Below are 23,204 nucleotides of genomic sequence, written 5' to 3'. Positions count from 1 at the left end.
GATTTCTTTCTTTTTTTTCCCAAGAAAATCTGTATCAAGTGGAATGAATGATATCGAACGCTGTCATTATTCAGTGCTAGAGCCTCCCCTCCCTTCCCCTCCCCTCCCCTCCCCTCCCCAACTTCCGGAGTAGCTGTCTTCCTATGCTGAACTGTATCACAGGGCTGTCAGAAAACCTCTGCATAGATCTCTTTCATTGCTATTTGCCCTTCCACTGTGTATTCTGAATAAACAGTTCCATAGGTATTAAAGAAGAAATTCAGCATAAACCTGATTTTGATTCATACTCTTATTGGATTTCAGTGTATCCATATTTTTCCTAACTCATCTTCAGTTATTGGAGTACAAAGAAATTGGGGATCATTTTTTATTTTCACGGCATGTACCATGAAATGTCAAGATTGGTTTTGCTTCTGTTCCTTCGACGGAACTTGTGCACAAATTCTGCAGACACTGAGCCAGAGTTTAAATATTAATGCAAAACTGTATGTATAGAAACTTTTCTGCTTTGAACCTTTCCATAAACCCTCCTGTAGTATCTCTCAGCATAAGATTTCACACCCTCTCAACAACAGCTGCACTAAGTAGCTTGTGTACTCTCTGAACAGTGTTCACACTGTATTCATGTCCAGTAATTTAGAACAATTAAAGTGCTCTTCTATACATGTTTCTTTCAAGACATTGTCTCCCATTGTTTATTGAAAATTGTTTAGCTTGTAGGCTGATTCATATACTGAATAACCAAAACATGATTTGACAACCTGCTTTATAGCATTTTGGTACCTCTTGGGAACGCAATAGAACAGTGATTCTTGGTTCTAGGAAGATTTCTGGAGGTATGTGGCACAAGATGTCCGCACGCTAGTCACAGGTCAAACAGTTCCCATGAATTACTGGTTGAAGATTTGTGGGGATGGAGCTGATGCCTGATAGCATCCAGATGTGTTCAGATCATGTGTGAGTTCAGATCATGTGAATTTAGTGACCAAGAGATCAAAATGAATTCACTTCATGATCCTTAAACCACTGTAACTTGCTTTTGGCCTTGTAATGTGGACAGTTATCCTGCTGGAATGTGCCATTGTCATCAAAGCTCAGGTGAATTTCCCCATAGCATACCCCCACCATCCTGTGTTCACAGTGCCGTATATGTTTCGAGCAGCTGTTTCCCTGGGTGATGGCATATTCAGACATTAACATGAAGTTCGTGTAAGAAGAAATGGGATTCACACAACAAGACAACATTTTTCCATGATCCACACTCTAGTCTCAATAGCCCCATGCAGATGTCGGGTCAACATGGGAACACATAGGTGTCACCCGGTACGGAGCCCCATGTTCAACAAAGTGCCCTGAACAGTGTGCTCCGAAACACTTGTGCCTGGACCAGCATTCTACTGTGTCATCAGATCTGCTGCAGATTATCAGCCACAGGGTGAGCAAGTCTCCAACATCCATATTTCAACACATTGTCATCTACTCATGGTTTCACCGTCCTTCAACCACTTTCAGTAGATGCTCATGAAAGTAGCTCACAGACAACCAACCAGCTTCGCCATTTTCTTATATGCTCATTTCCAGGTTCCAGACCATAACTATCTGAACTTTGCCACAGTCACTTATCTCAAAAGATTTCCACATTCCGTTATTGTCAGTAGAATGATACCCTATTTATCTCTGCTCCATTTATAAACTTTTCTTACAACATGACATGCCCGCAACACTGTCAGGTGGCATTCAGTCTTGCAGTATGCTGGGGCCCATGGCTTGGCTTTGATGCCATCTGATGTGTGTTTCTGAAGGGGAAAAAAAGAAAAAACCCACTCTGGTTATGCTTTGATATAGTGCATACTGAGTGAACTCCCCAAGGGCTCACAGTTCTTTGGTGAGTTTATGCATGGCACCCAGGCAGCCCAGAGTTGTTGCAGCCTCTTCTTCCTTCCCGGGCTGCATTTCCTCCCCGTGCCCTTCACTCCCCATCCTCACTACTCCTGCACTGCCCCTCCTCCCCCTTCCTTGGTCTTCTTAACTATGTTGATGTGGCTGTCCACCTTGTTTCCTACATTCCTTGTGGTTTCGTTTGCCTTGCCTTTTCTCTTTCATCCTCTTTGGTGTTTTTGGCCCCTTTTGGGGTTTGACCTTCACTTCTAAATTTCCTGTCTGTAGTGTGAGCCATGTGGGGAAGAACTCCCTCCCTAGCATCTATGGCATGAATTCCTCTACTCCCTTCCTTCACCTCTTCCTTCTCTGCTATAGTCACCCCCTCCACCCCACTATGTCATCAACATGTGTAGCCAATCCGTGTGGTGGGGCTGTTATGTGCCCATCTGGCTCATCCCCCTGACAACACAGGGATCACACTTCTGATACCTGAGCTGTTGCCTCCACATGTAAGTCTAGGAGTGGTTATTAGTCATTCCAGATCATTGCAACTTTCAGCAATGGCCACGGTGAAAGACGGCCCTTGCTGTGGCTGGGTGGGACCCATGTGAAGAGCCCCTGATCAGGGTGGGTGGTATCAGGGCAGATGCTTTTTGCATGCAGTGTATCAAGCTCCAAAAATTTGTCCATAACTCCTATGGCTATCTCTTCGAGGTAACGAATTGAATGCTGCTTCTTATGACCCTTTGTCCTTCCCTCTCCTTGCTACATTATGGGACAAGTGCCAGGCTCGCCAGCTTGGCGTGAAACACTTTCCCCGCTACCTGGTCTGTACTAGGATGGATGGGAACACATTCATCTCCGCAAAGCCACTATTTTTTGTGGAAAATCTCATAGAAAAGTTGGCAGTGTGGAGTGTCTCAGATACAGTTGGGTACCCTGTTGATTAAAGCTTGTTATGCTACCCAATCTGTAGCTCTTTCTGATTGTGATCATCTTGGTGACATCTGGTGTCTGTTACACCTCATCAGTCTCTGAATGTGGTCCAAGGGATCATTTTTCACCTGGACCTCATTTTTCAAACTGATTAGGAACTTTGGGCTGATCTGGAACAACGGGGTGTTCATGTTGTTCAACATGTGCAGGAAGGTTGTAGGGACAACCATACCAATACCGGTGCCTTTATTCTGGCTTTCAAGGGAGATACCGTCCCAGAGGAAATCAAGGTTATGTGGTACCAGTGTGATGTGAAGCCACATGTGCTGCCACCCATGAGGTGCTTTCGGTGCTTACATTTTGGACATGTCTTCACTATGTATGTTGGACCCTCTATGTGGTGACTGTGGACACCCACACCATGAGGGGAGCCCCTGTGTTACACCACCTGTGTTTGTAACTTGTCATGACCGTCTCTCTCCATGCTCACCAGATTGCCTGGCTTACAAGAAAGAAAAGAAGATACAAGAGTATAAGTCCCTGGATTGTCTATTTACTTTAAGACTTGTCAAAAATGACTGACTCCACCCTGTGTCAATGACTTCTAGTTTTACCTCTGTTATGTCCTTTCCCCTCCTCCCTCTTCCTCATCCCACCCTCCTCCCTCATCCTCATCCCAATCCCATCCCCCTCTCCTCTCCCCCTCCCCTGTTGTTCCCACACCCTCCCCTCCAGGTGTCAAAGACGTGCCTCCCTTCTGTGGCACCTGTTGGTGATGGGGCTCCCTTCCAGGACCCCTGCCTCCGGCGTCTTATCAGGCTGGAGGCCTCCTACCACAACTCAGCCGCAGGACTCAAAGTGGCCACGGGACTCACAGTCTGTTTGCCCCAAGGTTGCCTACTCTCTTTCGGTTCTGGATCTCAAAGAAGCCTGCTCTCTTCCTGTATCCTGCCCTCCTCTGCCTGTGACAGGGAAGAAGAAGAAGAAGAAGAAGAAGAAGAAGAAGAAACACAAGTACCAGTTCAGGGCTACTCCAGTGCCTCCAGAGGTGTCATCTCTCCCTTGCAACTTGAGTCTGACATGCATGGATGTCATCCCGTCATCGTTGGTGACGATTCATGACCCGTGATATGTGATTGGCTCCAGCCCCTTTGCCTCTCACTTAAATACCTGCTCTCTGATTATTCAATGGAACTGTAATGGATACTACTATCACCCCCCCCCCCCCCCCCCCCAGAGTTGTAATGCCTTATTGCCTTTTACTTGGCAGCTTGTGTCATCCTTCAGGAATCTCATTTTACTGATGCTCACTTACTGACCCTTCGTGCGTTCCATGCTTTGTCGGAACCAGGTCGGCCCTTTGAGGGCCTTTGGTGGTGTCTGCATGTTGGTCTGTATGCGTATTGTTGTTTATGGATTCCACTTCGTACCACATTGGAAGTCGTTGCTATTTGGGTCCACTTGGACTCTGCCATCACAGTTTGCAGTCTGTCTCCTTCCTGACACACCATGTACATATGCTGTCATAACTGTCCTTCTTCAGCAATGACCACCTCCCTTCCTCTTCCTTGGGGATTTTATTGTCCATCACCCTTTGTGGGGCAGTGCTTCTTCATCTAGTCGGTGGTTCCTCATTGACCAATTGCTTCTGCACCACGACTTGTGCCTTCTTAATGATGGTTCCCCAACTCATTTTAGTGCTGCACATGGCACTTTCTCTTCCATTGATTTTTCGCTCTCTTCCCCTCCCCTTCTGCTTCTCTTACACTGGTTGCCACTTGATGACCTCTGTGATAGTGTTCACTTCCCGTCAGTTCTCTTGTTCCGTTCCCACCTCCTGATGACTAGGTTTCCTTGCTGGGCTTTCCGTCTTGCTTGATTGTCCTCTGTTACCTCTCATGTCGTGTTTCCACCTTACTTATCAGGTCTTATTGACAAAGTCATCCATGATCATCCAATAAGATAATCTGCACTGCCGGCATTGCCGTTCCCCGCTTGACAGTCCCTGTCGGCCAGTTCTGTGTTGGAGTATGGCTATTGCCACTGCTATCTGTGATCGTCTTGCAACATCCTAAGTGCCACCTGTCCTCCACCGGTCGTATTACCTTTAAACATCTTCATGCCAAAGTCCATTACTTAATCAAAAAGATCAAACAGGTGTGTTGGGAATACTTTGTCTCTTCTGTAAGTTCTTCTGTCTCTTTGTCACGGGTGTGGGATACACTCTGCGCCCTCCAAGGTTGTCAGTGGCTTCTTGCATTCTGGGCCTTGCCCTTCCAAATGGCCTTTGTACAGATCCATCAGTTCTTGCGGATCACGTCGCGACCCATTTTGCAACGGCATTGGCGGCAGCCTCGTGTCCAGCTTCCTCCCTCCACTGGAAACAGTAGGCTGAAGCTTCCTGCTTATGTTCACCCCTTGTCAGTCAGAATCCTACAATGAACCTTTTGCCAAATGGGAGCTTCTTCTGGTCCTCACTACTTCTCACAATTCAGCTCCTGCTCGTGACTCCATCCTTAACCAACTACTTAAACTCCTCAATCCTCCACAGTGACAATATCTCCTCCCGGACTCCAAGTAATTTTCCCTTCTCAGTGAAGAGCCAGTATTGTGGTTCCTAACCTTAAGCATGGCAAGAATCTGTTGTTCCTTGATAGTTATTGGCCCATCTGCCTGACCAACATCCCCTGCAAGTTACTAGAATGGATGATGACTTGTCGGCTCAATTGGGTCTTTGACTCTCGGGGTCTTTTTTTTCCTTACCAGTGTGGTAGGAGGGATGATCTCCGATCGATCATTTGCTTCAATTGGAACCTGCAGTTTGGCAGACCTTTTCTCAGCGTGGAGGATTTCTGTCACTGTACTACGGTTCATCCTGATCTGGAGCTCCACCTTGACGCACACAACCTGACTGTGGCCCCCAGATACATTTCTTGGGTCTTCTTTTTGAATTTGGTTTCCCCATATCCACCATCTGAAGGTTAGCTGTCTTTGCAAATGCAATGTCTTTGCTTCCATGCCCACACCTCTTTGGGTGCAGATCATTTGACTCTTCTCTGCCTATACCTGTCGTCTCTGGACTGTGGTTGTCAAGTTTATGGATCAGCTTTCACTCCCATGCTGCTCCTCTTGGACCCAGCTCACCATCATGGTATGTGTTTAGCCACTGGTGTCTTTTGCACTAGCCCTGTTGATAGTCTTCTGGTTGATGCTGGGATCTTTCTCCTTTCAATGCAGCAGTCTCAGAACCTGGTTTCCTGTGCCATCACTATCCGCTCTTCCCCTGCTTACCTGTTTTATTCCATTCTTTTTGTGGCTTCAGGCCATCGCCTGCCTGCTGCCAGCCCTCAGGTGGGTTTACCTGTTGGGATCCACCTCACTTCTCTCCACCATCACATCCATCTCCCCTCCTTATCCTCTTCCCCATGTTCTCTCCTGACCAACCCTCGTTGGTTAGTTCCTCGACCACAGATTCGGATGGCTCTCTTCCGGGTACCAAAAGTGTCCATTGTTCCAATGGTGTTCTGTTGTTTGTTCTGAATGCTCTTATGGGAGTTTCAGTATGCCATAATTTTTTACACTGATGGCTCTAAATCCAAGTTGGATATCTCTTCACGTCTTCTGTTGGCACAGAACACCATCTCTTGCCTGCCACGTGTGCGGTGTTACTGAGGAACTGATGGCCATCCATTGGGCCCTCCATTTTATTAAAGATCCTCTCTTACCTGAGTTTTGTTATGTACGGGCTCAGTGAGTGGCCTTCAGGCTATCACTTGGTGTTTCTTTCCCACCACGCCTTGGTATCTGACATCCAAGACCTTCTCACTGGTCTAGCTGATGCAGCTTGTTTGGTTGATTTCCTTTGAGTTCCTGGCCATGTAGGCATACCGGCTAATGAACTTGGTGATCATCTGGTAGGGGGAAGGGGGGGGGAGGGTGAGTAGCTACCGTTCGTTCTCCGTGACCACTCCGGGGGCGGATTTGTGACTTTACGTCAGATCACTTTTTGCTCAATCATGGGCTGACTCTGGAGAGGCTACCCCTCTGTCTAATAAACTTCTTGCTGTCAACAGGACTCCCAGTATGTGGTGTTCTTCCCTCTGCTGCTTCTGGAGGGAATCTACCATGCTCTGCCATCTTCATATTGGCCATACTATGTTGATCTATGCTTTTTTACTCCACAGTTGGCCCCACGCCTCCCCTCCTCCTTTGTAGTTGCAGGGTTCCGCTCAGGGTGAACCAAATTTTGCTGGATTGCTCCCACCTTTTGGCCCTTTGCACTAAATGTGCCCTCCCCCCTTCCTTGTCGCAGGTATTATGGAATGGCCCTGACATGGTTACATCTGTCCTTGGTTTCTTTGTGAAAGTGGGTTGTACTGTCAGGTATGCGTTCCTTGGTTAGTGTAGGTGTTGGTTATGAAGGCCTTGACATCGCCTCCACACTGACCAGGTTCTCCCCACCTTTCCCCACCTTTCTCCTACCTTTTTGTCTGATCTGTTGTGATATTTTGTTTCCTTTTTTTCTTGTGTCTTCTTCCCGTGGTGTTGTCCCCTTTGTATCATGATAATGGTATGATGTCGGAACAGGTCAGCGACGGTGTTGGTGTCCCACCTTGCGTGGTGTTTCTGGGGCACACCTGCTGTCCTCATTCCTACCCACTCTCTCTTGTTCTGTCCTCTTCCTGCTGTGATGACATCCCTTTTCCCTCTTTGTTTGTGCATTACCCCTTCCCTTCACTGGACTGTGCTGTTTGCGTTGTTCCTCCCTTGATTTCTGCCATCTTCGATCATGGGGCCAATGACCTCACTGTTTGGTCCTCTCCCCCAAATCAACTAATCATCCTATACAAAGTGCATCACCTAAATCTTTCACCACAAACATTGCAGAAATGGAAAGTGCTATTGATGTGCGGTTTTCACAGAATGGATTGGTAGTCAGCGACTTGTATTGTTAGCTAACCAACAGATTGTAATGATACTTAGAAAGTGTATTTTTTGTGCAAACAAACACTTTTTTTTTAAATGGTACAAACTAAAAATAGGGTAAATTAGAAAGTAAGAGGTGTTTTTTCCGTGATAGTGCTGGTTGTTTACAATTTATCATATTTTGAAAAGTTGCTACACCAACACTTTTACAATCGGACCCACATTACTATTATCAGAGTGAAACAAATGAGGAAGAAAAGCACTTCTGACAGTGCATCTGTGCTGTAACTCATAATTCATATACAAGTATTCCTCAAGCATTTTCTGTTTATTTACGTGTTGTAATTTGGTGCTGAATGCTTTTGTATTAATAAATTTCTGCCAAGAGATATTAAAATGAGCATTTCCAAAAATTTCTGTGTGATGTCTTTGAGACATTCGTCTTATGTGGACTTAAATTTTGTTTTTCAGTTGTCTGGGTATGTCCATATTTCATGGAACCATACATACTTGATGCCTGTCCAAAGTTGCGCATGTTGGACTACAAAGTTTATTATGAGAACCACCCTCTGTTCTCTCAAGGTAATGTTAGGTACACAAATAGTTGCATATATTATACGTACTACTGGCTATTAAAACTACAACACCAGAAAGAATTCCAAATAACAATATTTTACTTATTGTGCTTATAAAGTATAGTAGGAAGGATTCATGAGTGAATGTGTAGGTTATATATGATTTTACAGTCTTTGACGTTTAGAACACAGAGCAGCTGTCTCTGACAGCAACAGTGGCTATAGGACATCAGGACATTGAGTCAGAGTGAGCTTGTATGACATGTACAAGTACATCGTTCCATGCTACTTCATCTCTGAGCTAGAGTTCATCAACCATAGTGTCTGTCAGATGGTGGTGAACCATGACCAAATATTTTCATTGGGTGAGAGATCTGTACACGCTGGCCAAGGCAACGGTCAAACACCTTCTGTATTGAGATAGGTCAGGACAGCACAAACAACATGCAGTCTTGCATTGTGCTATTGAAAGAGAACGTCACAGGGATCTCAAAAAATGGGGCTTATACATTTCAGAAATCTAACAGCTGCTGTTCAAATTACTGGCTATTTGTATCAGAGGTGATAGTTTCATGTACCCAGTTGTACCAAATACTATCAATCAAAGTGTTGGGTCCATATGATGATGGCTAATGCAATCTGACCACTTTTTCTCGGAGCCTCCACAATGGAGCATCCAGTTTAATGCTGTATGCATAATGAAGACTTGCCTGAAAAAATGCCGTGGTGTCATTCTTGTGTCCACTGTAGTCGTTGGCTGCACCACTGTCAGCATGCCTCTCTGCTACTGCTCAAGGGAAACAGTGACAGTGGTCACCATGCTGAAAGTTCATGCTGCTTCACATGTCATTGCGTCATTAAACTCAGAGTGATAAAAGTCAGTTGCTATAGGCCATGATACTGCTACTGTCGAATTCCGACACCTGTCAGTACACACTTGGACATGATATTATCTTCTTGGAAGCAGCCAACATTCAGATATGATTTCTGACTGAGAATCTCACCCTTTTTGAATACAGAATGTTTGAGAGGCCCTCAAATGAAAACTAAAAACCCACCACAGTGGGACCATGGTACAGTTCCATTCAAAAGCAGTAACAATACATGTTATGTTGTTTAGTCAGATGAACCATTCCTGTTTCATAGAATGTGGTTGTGCCACTCACAATTCCACAAAGCACCCACTCTAGCATTTCATCATCCATCTGAAACCAACGTCCACACTCATATGTCTTAATGTTTGCCAAATATGTGAAAATTACATCCGGCTGTACGGAGGATGTTGCAGTGTCCCAAACAAATCACTTTGTCACATTTGCAGTGAGGGATTGGGTGTTGTTGTGTAAGTAGATGATTCCATCCGACAGTCCAAGGGCTAACAGCAAATCCAACAGTGGAAGTGTCCCACATCTTCCCAGCCAAAGAAATCCAGAGCTGTTCACACAAATTCCAGTAAGGTCATGATGACTTCCTTCTTTGACTCCAGAGGGTCTCTGATCATGGAGTTTGTTGAGCATGGAACCACAATCAGAATGCAGCACTATGAAGATGCCTTGAAGAAACTGTGATGTGGCATGAAGTAAAAACACCCAGGAATGTTGTCAAATGGAACTGTCTTGTTGCTTGATAGTGCCCACCCTCACACTGCTAATTGGCTACACTTGAGCAGTTTGGTTGGGAAATGCTGCAACAGCCCCCATACAGCCGGGATCTTTCACTGTGTAATATTCACGTCTTAAGCGACCTCAAGAAAGATGTGTGAATGTCGGTTTCAGTCAGACAAGGAAGTGCAAGAGTGGGTGTGGTTGTGGATCCATCAGCAGCTAACCACATTCTGTGAAACAGAAATTCATCATCTTGTCTCCCAGAGGGATAAATGTCTTAACCTGTGTGATGATTAATTTAAAATGAAATCATTTTATGGTCCCATTGTAGCAAGCATTTGGTTATCATTTGCTTGTTCCTTATAGATAGTGTTACTACCACCAACTTTGTGCAGTTGTGCTAAAATGCTAATCATTTGTGTGTCCAAGCATGCTAATTTGACATTTGTTCCGTGCTGCCTTCATGATGTTGCAATTTTAATTGATAACATTGTATTATATGTGGTAACTGTTCTTTTTATAAGTCTGAAGCAGTTGAGCAGTTGTGAATATTGTATGTGTCATACCTTTCTTTATGAAGTACTTCATCAATGCTCGAAGCTCGATCTCCCCCCCCCCCCCTCCCCCCCCCACCCATCTTTGCAAATAACTGCACGGGAACAACAGAGCCACGTCACTGCCACAACTGTCTTTCAAGAGCACTGACGTCGCACATGTTTACAGGCAACAGTCCAATGAATATCGTGTGAACAACTCGTTGCACTAGTGTTGATCTCTCTTGGTGATTTTGAGAACTTTTCAAACCACCCTCAGACATTGGAGCAAATGGAAGTGAACACAAGCAAATGAGTACTCACAGACAATTCAGCAGTGATCCGTACCATTTGCTTCTATCTGTGAACAAGCAATTACATCAGAGGGAATGGAAGACAACACAAGATATGAACAGTTGAAGTCTGTATTATCATTTTTTTGGTGCTAATAGGCAGCATTAAGGATATAACACTGTATAGTTGGAGCCAGAGTGCAGAACTTTGATAGTCAGACAGGATTACTTTGTATGGCAAGTGCACTGTTTTTGTAAAAGAAAAATTAGTTGTCTCAATTTGTACTTAAACACGAAATACTTGGAGGTAACACCCTTAACACTGAATTGCAGCTCCAGCTTTCCTTAGCAATATTTCAAAACTTTGTGCATATTTCGGTTTATGCTTTGTGCTAGCTTCTCATTACATTTGAACAGGAAATTTAAAAGCAGTTCACTAATTACTGATGACCAACATAGCCTGAAAAAAGGGTAGCATTAACACACTTGTTATTGGCAGCTGTGGATATTTATGGTACTGTAGAGATTGTTTTCCGTTTCAGTATCTGCTAAATCACAGATAGTGTCTTATGTATGCAGTGTCATATGCAATGCACATCAAGAATAAAATATGATTAATCGAATGGAAACATACATAGATGTTTCACAAAGGCTGCTTCATAAAATCTGCTTCATAGTTTATTAGAGGGTAGATAGTATTACCCCGAGTAAATTATTTTTGCTTTTCTTCAGATTTCTCTGAACATGACAGTGACACATTGGTTATGTAATTATAGCTACCACGAATGTAAGCGATGAGAGTAATCAGGACTTTAGTATATTTTTAATTTTAATCAGCCTAATAGATACATTTTTGCACTTGTTTACTTTCAAGGAAATTTGTGGTCCTTGTTCTTTTTAACAAAAAGGAATACAGAGTTCGTGTTAATTCAGTCCATTTCCCAGTGATGTAAGCATCTAATGAATTTATTGACTTTCTCAACCCCCCCCCCCCCCATGTATGACCCTAGTATGACCACTGAGTGCTTCTGCAGTATTCTATCTTTCCTACTACTTTTCCTTCAGCATTTGTACTCTGTATCTCTTGGATCCCTGAAGCACATATATGTATATTTTTCTGCCAGCAACATTGAACTCTCTTTGAACCACTCCATCACTCTTGCAAGTCATATCAGCAACAGGAAGTAGACAGGTTAGCAGATGAAATAATCCTGTACTACTGGCACCGAAGTGGAGTGAATGCATGCTTCCTTCGAAAGTTCCCTAAAACGCTGAAACCACCAGAACATAAGTAAACACTAGTGAATGAAAGCAAACATGGCCAGATGCAGTTCACTTGCACATTAGAGAGAATTCTTGTTTGATGATGCTTGTTTGCTTGTGTCTGCTCTGGTGTAAAACTGATTTTAGGGTAGAAGTCCGCAGTGAGACCAACACATGCTACCATTGAATGCCACGTGTTGGTCTCACAGCGGACTTCTAGACTGAGCCACACACAACTGAGTTCATCAAAGTGTATGGGCCTGAAGATGACATTGACGCAACATCGAAACTAGTAGCGAAGTAAATATAAAATGTTAAGTACAGTTGGAGGAATTTCATTTTTAATAAAAATTATACCAGCTGTGTCCCAACTTCATCCTGTTTAAATATGGATGTATGCAGATGCTAAATAATAATTGTGAAGCCCATCAGTCGTGTACGTAGCAGCAATGCCGCGAGTCCTCAGTTATAATTGCAAACTCATGTACTCACCCTACTTCCTGTGCCATTATAGTCCACTCGTGTACAACAGCAGACTCAAGTAGTGAGTGTTCAGTTAAAAGGGTAGAAGTGGAGACAAGTGGCCAAGCAAACAGAGCCAGCTTTTTCAGAGATGTAATAGAAGTCTCCAGTGGGCCAAGTATAGATGCCTTGTTTGTGATCTCTAAATTGAAGTCCTCAGAAGGACAGATGAAAATTAGATGGGGCCAAGATGGGACTGTTTGGAGGATGACTCATGACAGTGAATCCAAGACATTGGACTGTTGCAGATGTTGCAGCACTCATGTGTGATTTGGCATGGTCATGTTGAAGGAGATGGTGCTCCATGTGTGGACAAACTCTTCAAATTTGAAACAGAATTACAGCACATTATTTTCCGTGTACCAACATAGTTCTGTTGCACATGACTGTTGTAACGCCAACTGAAACGGTCGCGGGGTAGTAGTGATGGAAAACGCGGCGGGACCCGCGGAGTGGCTCGCGAACAACAACACAACGGGAAAGGATGAACACGGCCAATGGAGGACGTTACGACACAACAAGAACAGACAACAGAGTAACGAACCAAACAAGACAACCACGTCCACTGGAACTGAAACACAAAAGTCAATACACTGTCTCAGGCGATATGTCCTGAGACGCACGTGATGTTAGACTGCTGGCTGAGCGTGAGGCAGGTGCTCAAGTACGCTATCGGGGGCGCTGCTATTGGCCGCTGGGACCGTGTGTTCCATGGTGGCGCCCTCACGCTAAAAGTGGACCAGGAGGCGCGCGCCGCCACAGCTTACGGCGCAATGGTGCAGAGACCTCTATGGGTCTTCGATGTCCATGACGTCTGACGTGGATTCAAATTCTGCGGCGCGCAGTACCAGAATGACCATGTTACTCGCTACAATTCGTAGCTTTGTAGTGGCGGAGGGTTGAAAATACATAGGCATGAAGAATAAAGTTGTAGAACATTAGCAAAACTTATTTTATTTAAAATCCTTTAAGAGTTTTCACATACAAAATTCAGAGGCATTACTTTTCAGTACACCCTTGTATCGGCTTGTTTTTAAGCATGTTTTAAGCATGCCTCACATCCTATGTGAGGGCAACTTAAGCAAAGACTTTACCGATAATGGCCTTGCTTTAAGTGTGATGTTAAACTATGGGAAAGTGAAGTATAAGTTATTGTATGTAGCAGTGTACACAATCAGTGACAAAAATCTTCCTTTTGCGGAAAAAGTGTTAGAGGAGTGTTAATTTAAATATATACATATTTAACAGCTTACTTTGTTTGTATCTAACCATAAAATAAATTTGATGGTGGAAAATCCAGAATGGAATGTAACAGTATGGTGAAAAGGGTAGTTGCTACTTACCATACGTCGGAGATGCTGAGTCACAGAGAGGCACAACAAAAAAGACTGTCGGAAAGTTAGCTTTTGGCCAGTGAGGTCTTTGTCGAAAATAGAAACCCCCCCCCCCCCCCCCCCCCCCCCACACACACACACACACAGTCTGTGGCAGCTGGAGCCAGACTGTGAGCAGCAACACATTATGGGAGAGGCAAATGGGTGGGGACAAGGAGGAGACTGGGGCAGGGTGGGGGAGGGATAGCCAGGTAGGGGTGGAGGACAGGAAAGTGCTGCTGGGAGTGTGTAGGGATAAGGTAGAAAGTAGGGCAGCTAGGTGCAATCGGGAGGTTAGATGGAGGGCAGGGGAGGGGGTGGGAGTTAGTGGAAAAGGAGATAAGTAAAAAGACTGTGTGTGTTGGTGGAATAGAGGACTTTGTAGTGCTGGATTGGGAACAGGGAAGAGGCTCAACAGGCAAGGACAGTGGTTAACAGAGGTTGAGTCCAAGAGTGATACGGGAATGTAGGATATATTGCAGGAAGAGATCCCACCTGGCAATTCAGAAAAGCTGGTGTTGGCGGGAAGGATTCAGATGGCACAGGCTGTGAAGCAGTCATTGAAATGAAGAATGTCATGTTAGGGCAGTGTGCTCAGCAACAGGATGGTCCAGCTGTTTCTTGGTCACAGTTTGTCAGTGGCAATTTATTTGGACAGACAGCTTGTTGATTGCCATGTCCACTTAGAATGCAGCACAGTAGTTGCAGCTTAGCTTGTAGATCACATGACTGGTTTCACAGGTAGCCCTGCCTTTGATGGGCTAGGTGATGTTCGTGACTGGACAGGAGTAGGTGGTGGTGGGAGGATGTATGGGACAGGTCTTGCATCTAGGGCTATTACAAGTTTATAAGCCATGAGGCAAGAGGTCAGAGCAGGGGGTGTGTAGGGATGGAAAGGGATATTGTGTAGATTTGGTGCGCAGCAGAATACCACTGTGGGAGGGGTGGGAAAGATCGTGGGTAGTACATTTCTCATTCCAGGGCACTACAAGAGGTAACTGAAATACTGACAGAGAATGTAATTCTGTTGCTCCGGTTCTGTGTGGTACTGAGTCACAAGGTGAATGCTCCTCTGTGGCTAGATGGTGGAACTTTGGGAAGTATTGGGTGACTGAAAAGATAAGATACAGGAGATCTGTTTTTGTTCAAGATTGGGAGGGTAATTACAAACTGTAAAAGCCTCAGTTAGACCCTTGGTATATTTTGAGAGGGAGCGCTCGTCACTACAGATGCAATGGCTGCTGGTGGGTAGGCTTTATGGAAGGGACTCCTTGGTATGAAATGGGTGACAGCTGTCGAAGTGGAGGGGGTGTTCCTGGTGGTTGGTAGGTTTGATGGACAGAGGTACTGATGTAGTCTTATTTGAGGTGGAGGTCAACATTGACAAAGTCCGCTTTATGGGAGGAGTAGGACCCACTAAAGTGAATAGGAGAGAAGGTGTTGAGGTTCTGGAGGAATGTGAATAGGGTGTCCTCACCCTTGCTCCAGATCACAAAGATGTCATCCAACTTACTTCCTACATAAAATATACCAACCATTTTCTTATTGACTCTACACATTTCCTGTTCCTTTATCACACAGTGTCCTGCTCATCACTATCGATGACATCTCCCCCTTACACTAACATCCGTAATACCCATGGCCTTATTGCTATTGAACATTCTCAATACCCAATGGATTCCAAACCAACCTCTACCTTCCTAATAGCCATTACCAATTATATCCTCACCCACAATTACCTCTCCTTTGAAGGCATTACCTACAAACAAATCCAGGATACAGCTATGGGCACCCACGTGGCTCTAACTTGTACCAACGTATGTATGGGCCATCTGGAGCAGTCATTCCTAAACACCCATAATCCCAAACACCTCACCTTATTATACAACGTCTTCATGATCTGAATTGAAAGCTTTCCTCCATTACCTCAGCAGTTTCTCTCCCATTTGCTTCAGCTGGTCCTACTCAAACCATGAAGCCACCTTCCTTGATTTTGACCTCTACCTCAAAGATGGCTATATCAGTAATTCTGGCCACATCAAACCTAACAACCACCAGCAATACCTCCACTTTAATAGCTGCCACCCATTCTGTACCAAGAAGTCCTTTCCATACACACCGAACGAGGTGGCGCAGTGGTTAGACACTGGACTCGCATTTGGGAGGACGGCGGTTCAATCCCGCATCCGGCCATCCTGATTTAGGTTTTCCGTGATTTCCCTAAATTGCTCCTTTCAAAGGGCACGGCCAACTTCCGTCCCCATCCTTCCCTAATCCAATGAGACCAATGACCTCGCTGTCTGGTCTCCTTCCTCGAAACAACCGACCAACCTTTCCATACAGCCTAGCCAACCGAGCACTTGCCTTAACTTTCCAGTCCCCCAATACCTCCCTAGTCCCACTGTCCGGCCACAGAGGGGCATTCACCTTGTGACTGAGTACTGCCGAGGACTGAGCAACTGAATTACATTCTCCACCAGAGTTTGGACTACCTCTCGTCATGCTCTGAAATGAAAAATGTACTATCCACTGTCCTTTCTACCTCTCCCGTGGTGGTATTCCACCACCCATGGAACCTACACAATTTCCTTGTCCATCCCTATACGGCCCCCGTTCCCAACCCCTTACCTCACGGCTCGGATCCCTGTAACAGACCTAGATACAAGACCTGCCCCATACAGTATCCCACCACCACCACCTACTCCTTCCAGTCACAAACATCACCTATCCCATCAAAGGCAGGGCTACCTGTGAAACCAGTCATCTGGTCTACAAGCTAAGCTACAACAACTGTGCTGAATTCTAAGTGGGCATGGCAATCAACAAGCTGTCTGTCCAAACAAATTGCCACTGACAAACTGTGACCAAGAAAGAACTGGACCACCGTGTTGCTGAGCTCGCCATCTGACATGACATTCCTCATTTTGATGATTGCTTCACAGCCTGTGCCATCTGGATCCTTCCCACCAACACCACCTTTCTAAATTGCCAGGTGGGACCTCTTCCTGCAATATATCTTATTTCCCATAATCCTGCTGATACTTCTCTCCTTTTCCGCAACCCTCCCCCCCTCGCCCTTTGTCTAATCTCCCGATTGCACCAAGCTGCCCTACCCTCCACTTTGTCCCCTGCGCACTCCCAGCAGCTCTTTACTGTCCCCCATCCCTACCTGGCTATCCCTCCCCTTCCCTGTCCCAGCCTTCACCTTACCCCCACCCGTTTATGCTGTTGCTCGCAGTCGGGCTCCAGCTGCCAGAGACTGTGGTCATGTGTGTGAGGTGCGGGTGTATGTGCTTGTGTGGGTTTGGGTATGCACGTGTGCTGTCTATTTTTGACAAAGGCTTTGTTGGCCAAAACTATCTTTCTGACTGTTTTTATTGTGCTTTTCTGCGACTCAGTATCTCTGCTATGTGGTAACAACTATCATATTGTTACATAAAATAAATTTGGTGCTGAATGTATTTCATCCCAGACAACATTTATCAAATGATAGCAATAAGTACAACTGGTTTTTGTAAATTAACTTAAATGATGGATTTTTTTTAAGTCATTGAAAGTTTATTGTAACCAGATGATGTGAAGTTTCCATTACTGTGCTGGATTGTTATGAAACCTAGGTTACCGGACATAGATTGAATAATGCATTTTTTTTCAACAAATGCATTATTTACTTCCTTTCAATTACAGTATTTTACTTTTCCTGCAGATCTCATCATCTCGCTGCTAGTAAGACTGACTATGGACTTGAATCGACTAAGATATGTACCAAAGGTGACATAATAGACAAAGATAAATAATTCAAAGATATAAAATGAATATGATTAAGCTGTTGGATTTTACTCAGTCGATTTACTTGCTAATTTTAATATGATTATTTCAGGTCTTCAGATTTATGTAAATTATTTTATAAAATAAAATAATTTTTTTAAACTTAACATTTTACAGTATGATGATAAACAATTGTTTCATAGCTGACTTGAATGTCACAATCAAGGTGAAGTGTCAGTCACTAGTTACTCAAACATTACTTCAAAAAAGCCAATTCACGGAGTTTGGAGGAAGCCGAAAGGCACGCGATTAAGCTCACGCAGGCTGGCGTGAGGTCTGGAACAGGTCAGAGAAATAAGACTAGCAAAACAAGAGTAACTGGTAGAATACTTAACTTTAATCCATAATTGTAGAACATCGCTCTTGATGATACATAATTTGAATCTCAATATAAACTGGTAATGGCGCCTTGCTAGGTCGTAGCAAATGACGTAGCTGAAGGCTATGCTAACTATCGTCTCGGCAAATGAGAGCGTATTTGTCAGTGTAGCATCGCTAGCAAAGTCGGCTGTACAACTGGGGCGAGTGCTAGTACGTCTCACTAGACCTGCCGTGTGGCGGCGCTCGGTCTGCCATCACTGACAGTGGTGACACGGGGGTCCGTCGTATACTAGCGGACCGCGGCCGATTTAAAAGCTACCACCTAGCAAGTGTGGTGTCTGGCGGTGACACCACAAACCCCATGTCATGAAGATGACAAAATGAATTAACAAGTACAGAGTTGTAACAGTAAGTGAAGAGCGCGACACCCAATGAAACGGAGTCCAGTTTCTGTAAAACTGCTACGGGTGGCAGTTACTGTTTTTGGGAATGATGGTGTGCATGTGCGCACATGTGCTTGTGTGTGTGTGTGTGTGTGTGTGTGTGTGTGTGTGTTTCGTTTCACTGTTACCATGAAGTCTTTGTGGCAATTAATTTAAATGTGTTCAGTTATGATATTTGGTTCACTTCTCATGACAAAATTTTAGGTTCTAAAATTATGAAGAAGGGATCACCTGTACGGATTTTCACTGACATCCCACTAGAGAAATGTGAATTACCAGCAGAAGAAGGATACCGGTTCTGCCCTGTATGTAGACAGTGGTCTAGTCAGGAGAACAAGCATTGCACTTATTGCAACAAGTGTACTTCAAAGGTAATGTCTACAGTAACAGGATTAGAAATTACTCATACGTTAAAAATGAAAGGGGTATCAGAGTTTAATGTCTTGTATATGAAGTTGTACTTAATACGCATCATACAGAATTTGTTACCATAAAAATATTCTATTCATTATGTGCCTCATTAGGTGCCACTCTCTGTCTGCTTTCTAATTTACAGCCCTTGTGCACCTGTTCTTCACTTGATAAATCTCAGTGAAAAAAATACTATTTAGCATATAGGAGAAAATCTATCTTTATTTGTGGCTTTTCCTTCCTTAGAAATAACTACTGAAGTTTTGTAATTTAATGAGACTGTATGTATCATCCCTGTTAGTGTAGAATTTATGTTCATACTCAGCATTTAATTATGTTAAAAGAGAATCTCCTTTTTGTCATTTTGAGCACAATGATTTTTACATTTGTTTCAAAAGGAACTTGAACCCTCAAATCAAGGTCATTGGCAGTTCAATTCTGATTTTTTTATGTGTAGTGGTGTCGCAAAGTTCATCTGATATTCCGTACACTTACGTTGTCTTTGTTGCACAAGAGTACAGAATAGAATTGAGCGACTTCTGGAAGTCGAGGAACACAGCATCAACCTGAGCATCAGTATTTGCTGCTGTCTGTGCCTCATGGATGAACAGAGCAAGTTGGATTTCATGTGATTGCTGTTTGCAGAACCCATTTCAATTCATATGGAGGAAATTTTCAGCAGTCAGTCAGGTCATAGTACATGAGCATCAACCATGTTCCAAAATTCTGTGACAGACGGACTTCAGCAATTTCGTTGTATGCACTAGTTTGCCACCCCCATCAAATGACACCTGGATTTTACATTAATTTGTAATGCTTCTGGTGATGTATGGCAGGCTATTGCTAGAATAGGAGTGAGTTCCTTCACATTATGTATCTAGAATTTTGTAGGTATCCAGTCAGGTGCAGTCTCCTTTCCTTTGTTGCTGTAATTAAGTTGATTTTCTATCATACAGTTGCTTATTTCGATATCTATCATTTTATTTTTTGTATGGCAATTGAAAGAAGGTACCACAGTACAGTCTTCCTCAGTGGGATAGTTTTAGAGAAAGAGGGTTTAGTACTGTGACCTTCTCTCTGTCATCCTCTGTTTCTTTATAGTTGATCAGTGGCTTTAATCTGTTTATGGTTTTAACCAAGCAACAGAATTTCTTAGAATTTTCCTTAAATCGGTAGATAGAATATTACTTTTGAATTTGTTAGGTGCTTCATGCATGGATGTCCTTAAACTAATTTCAACTTAACTTAGATCTGCCAGCAGCCTCCCGCACCCCACCCCAATCTCACCTCCCCTACCCCATGAAGCTTTGGCTATGCTTAAACCTGCAATGAAGTTCTTTTTGGTTTTGAAGCTTTCGCACACACCACAACTTTGTTTATGATGTGTTGTACAGTAATCTTGAACATGTCCATTTATAATCATCATTGTCAATCTCAGAGATGGGTTTTATATTGGCTGCTCTACTCAAGTTATCAGAAATATATATATATCTCTCTCTCTCTCTCTCTCTCTCTCTCTCTCTCTCTCTCTCTCTCTCTCTCTGGTGTGTGTGTGTGTGTGTGTGTGTGTGTGTGTGTGTGTGTAGCTGCAAGAAATTTTTCTCATGTAATGAGGGATACGATCACAGTAGTATATATGAATAGATTATTTTTGTAGGAGTTCAGTTAACAACCTATAACAGATCACAGTGCCATATGTACTAACATGGTGGCTAAATGTGTAGTACATTGCCTAGCTTTCAGAACTAATAGTCCTTTCTTCTGAGAATCTGTAGAAGCTGTCCTGCATTTTTTATCTTCTCCAACCTACTCCTCTCTCTTCCCCGAAAAAGGAGTTGTTGGTTTTGAAAGCTAGGAAATGTATGAATTTTTCTTTTATATGTGCAAATCAACAGTACTACATGTTTTTGCTCCTTAAGATAAGTATTCGTCAGCAATTAAGTCTTATAATTTATCATCTGAATTTTCCTGTGGTGCGTACGTTGTTGTTGTTGTTGTTGTAGTCTTCAGTTCTGAGACTGGTTTGATGCAGGTCTCCATGCTACTCTATCCTGTGCAAGCTTCTTCATCTCCCAGTACCTACTGCAGCCTACATCCTTCTGAATCTGCTTAGTGTATTCATCTCTTGGTCTCCCTCTACAATTTTTACCCTCCACACTGCCCTCCAGTACCAAATTGGTGATCCCTTGATGCCTCAGAACATGTCCCACCAACCGATCCCTTCTTCTAGTCAAGTTGTGCCACAAACTCCTCTTCTCCCCAATTCTATTCAATACCTCATCATTAGTTATGTGATCTACCCATCTAATCTTCAGCATTCTTCTGTAGCACCTCATTTCGAAAGCTTCTATTCTCTTCTTGTCCAAACTATTTATCATCCACGTTTCACTTCCATACCATGCTACACACCATACAATTACTTTCAGAAACGACTTCCTGACACTTATATCTATACTCAATGTTAACTTCTTCAGAAACACTTTCCTTGCCATTGCGTCTACATGTTATATCTTCTCTACTTCGACCATCATCAGTTATTTTGCTCCCCAAATAGCAAAGCTCCTTACTACTGTAAGTGTCTCATTTCCTAATCTAATTCCCTCACCATCACCTGACATAATTCGACTACATTCCATTCTCGTTTTGCTTTTGTTGATGTTCATTTTATATCCTCCTTTCAAGACACTGTCCATTCCGTTCAACTGCTCTTCCAAGTCCTTTGCTGTCTCTGACAAAATTACAATGTCATCAGCAAACCTCAAAAGTTTTTATTTCTTCTCCATGGATTTTCATACCTACTCCGAACTTTTCTTTTGTTTCCTTTACTGCTTGCTCAATATAAAGATTGAATAGCATCAGGGAGAGGCTACATTTTGTCTCACTACCTTCCCAACCACTGCTTCCCTTTCATGCCCCTAGACTCTTATAACTGCCATCTGGTTTCTGTACAAATTGTAAATAGCCTTTTGCTCCCTGTATTTTACCCGTGCCACCTTCAGAATTTGAAAGAGAGTATTCCAGTCAACATTGTCAAAAGCTTTCTCTAAGTCTACAAATGCTAGAAATGTAGGTTTGCCTTTCCTTAATCTTTCTTCTAAGATAAATCGTAGGGTCAGTATTGCCTCATGTGTTCCAACATTTCTACGTAATCCAAACTGATCTTCCCTGAGGTCGGCTTCTACCAGTTTTTCCATTCGTCTGTAAAAGAATTCGCGTTAGTATTTTGCAGCTGTGACTTATTAAACTGATAGTTCGGTAATTTTCACATCTGTCAACAGCTGCTTTCTTTGGGATTGGAATTACTATATTCTTCTTGAAGTCTGATGGTATTTCGCCTGTCTCATACATCTTGCTCACCAGATGGTAGAGTTTTGTTAGGCCTGGCTCTCCCAAGGCTGTCAGTAGTTCTAATGGAATGTTGTCTACTCCCGGGGCCTTGTTTCGACTTAGGTCTTTCAGTGCTCTGTCAAACTCTTCACACAGTATCATATCTCCCATTTCATCTTCATCGACCTCCTCTTCCATTTCCATAATATTGTCCTCAAGAACATCGCCCCTGTATAGACCCTCTATATACTCCTTCCACCTTTCTGCTTTCCCTTCTTTGCTTAGAACTGGGTTTCCATCTGAGCTCTTGATATTCATGCAAGTGGTTCTCTTTTCTCCAAAGGTCTCTTTAATTTTCCTGTATGCAGTATCTATCCTACGCCTCGTGAGATAAGCCTCTACATCCTTACATTTGTCCTCTATCTATCCCTACTTAGCCATTTTGCACTTCCTGTCGATCTCATTTTTGAGACGTTTGTATTCCTTTTTGCCTGCTTCATTTAGTGCATTTTTATATTTTCTCCTTTCATCAATTAAATTCAATATCTCTTCTGTTACCCAAGGATTTCTATTAACCCTCGTCTTTTTACCTACTTGATCCTCTGCTGCCTTCACTACTTCATCCCTCAGAGCTACCCATTCTTCTTCTACTGTATTTCTTTCCCCCATTCCTGTCAATTGTTCCCTTATGTTCTCCCTGAAACACTGTACAACCTCTGGTTCTTTCAGTTTATCCAGGTCCCATCTCCTTAAATTCCCACCTTTTTGCAGTTTCTTCAGTTTTAATCTACAGGTCATAACCAAAAGATTGTGGTCAGAGTCCACATGTGCCCCTGGAAATGTCTTACAATTTAAAACCTGGTTCCTAAATCTCTGTCTTACCATTATATAATCTATCTGAAACCTGTCAGTATCTCCAGGCTTCTTCCATGTATACAACCTTCTTTTATGATTCTTGAACCAAGTGT

The 23,204-nt window shown here is 43.5% G+C and overlaps 1 protein-coding gene across 1 annotated transcript in view; it reads left to right on the top strand.

Moving 5' to 3' along the window:
- LOC126175949 (rRNA N6-adenosine-methyltransferase ZCCHC4) overlaps nucleotides 1-23,204 on the top strand; it is an 85,383-nt gene that overhangs the window by 46,502 nt on the left and 15,677 nt on the right. The window contains exons 6-7 of the mRNA XM_049923027.1: nucleotides 8,215-8,325; nucleotides 18,703-18,869. Coding sequence (XP_049778984.1) covers nucleotides 8,215-8,325; nucleotides 18,703-18,869 — 278 coding nt within the window. The remainder of the gene's footprint in view (nucleotides 1-8,214; nucleotides 8,326-18,702; nucleotides 18,870-23,204) is intronic.

This window comes from Schistocerca cancellata, chromosome 3 (assembly GCF_023864275.1).
Source record: "Schistocerca cancellata isolate TAMUIC-IGC-003103 chromosome 3, iqSchCanc2.1, whole genome shotgun sequence".
NCBI classification, from domain to species: domain Eukaryota; kingdom Metazoa; phylum Arthropoda; class Insecta; order Orthoptera; family Acrididae; genus Schistocerca; species Schistocerca cancellata.
This window is presented reverse-complemented; position numbering and strand designations above follow the sequence as displayed.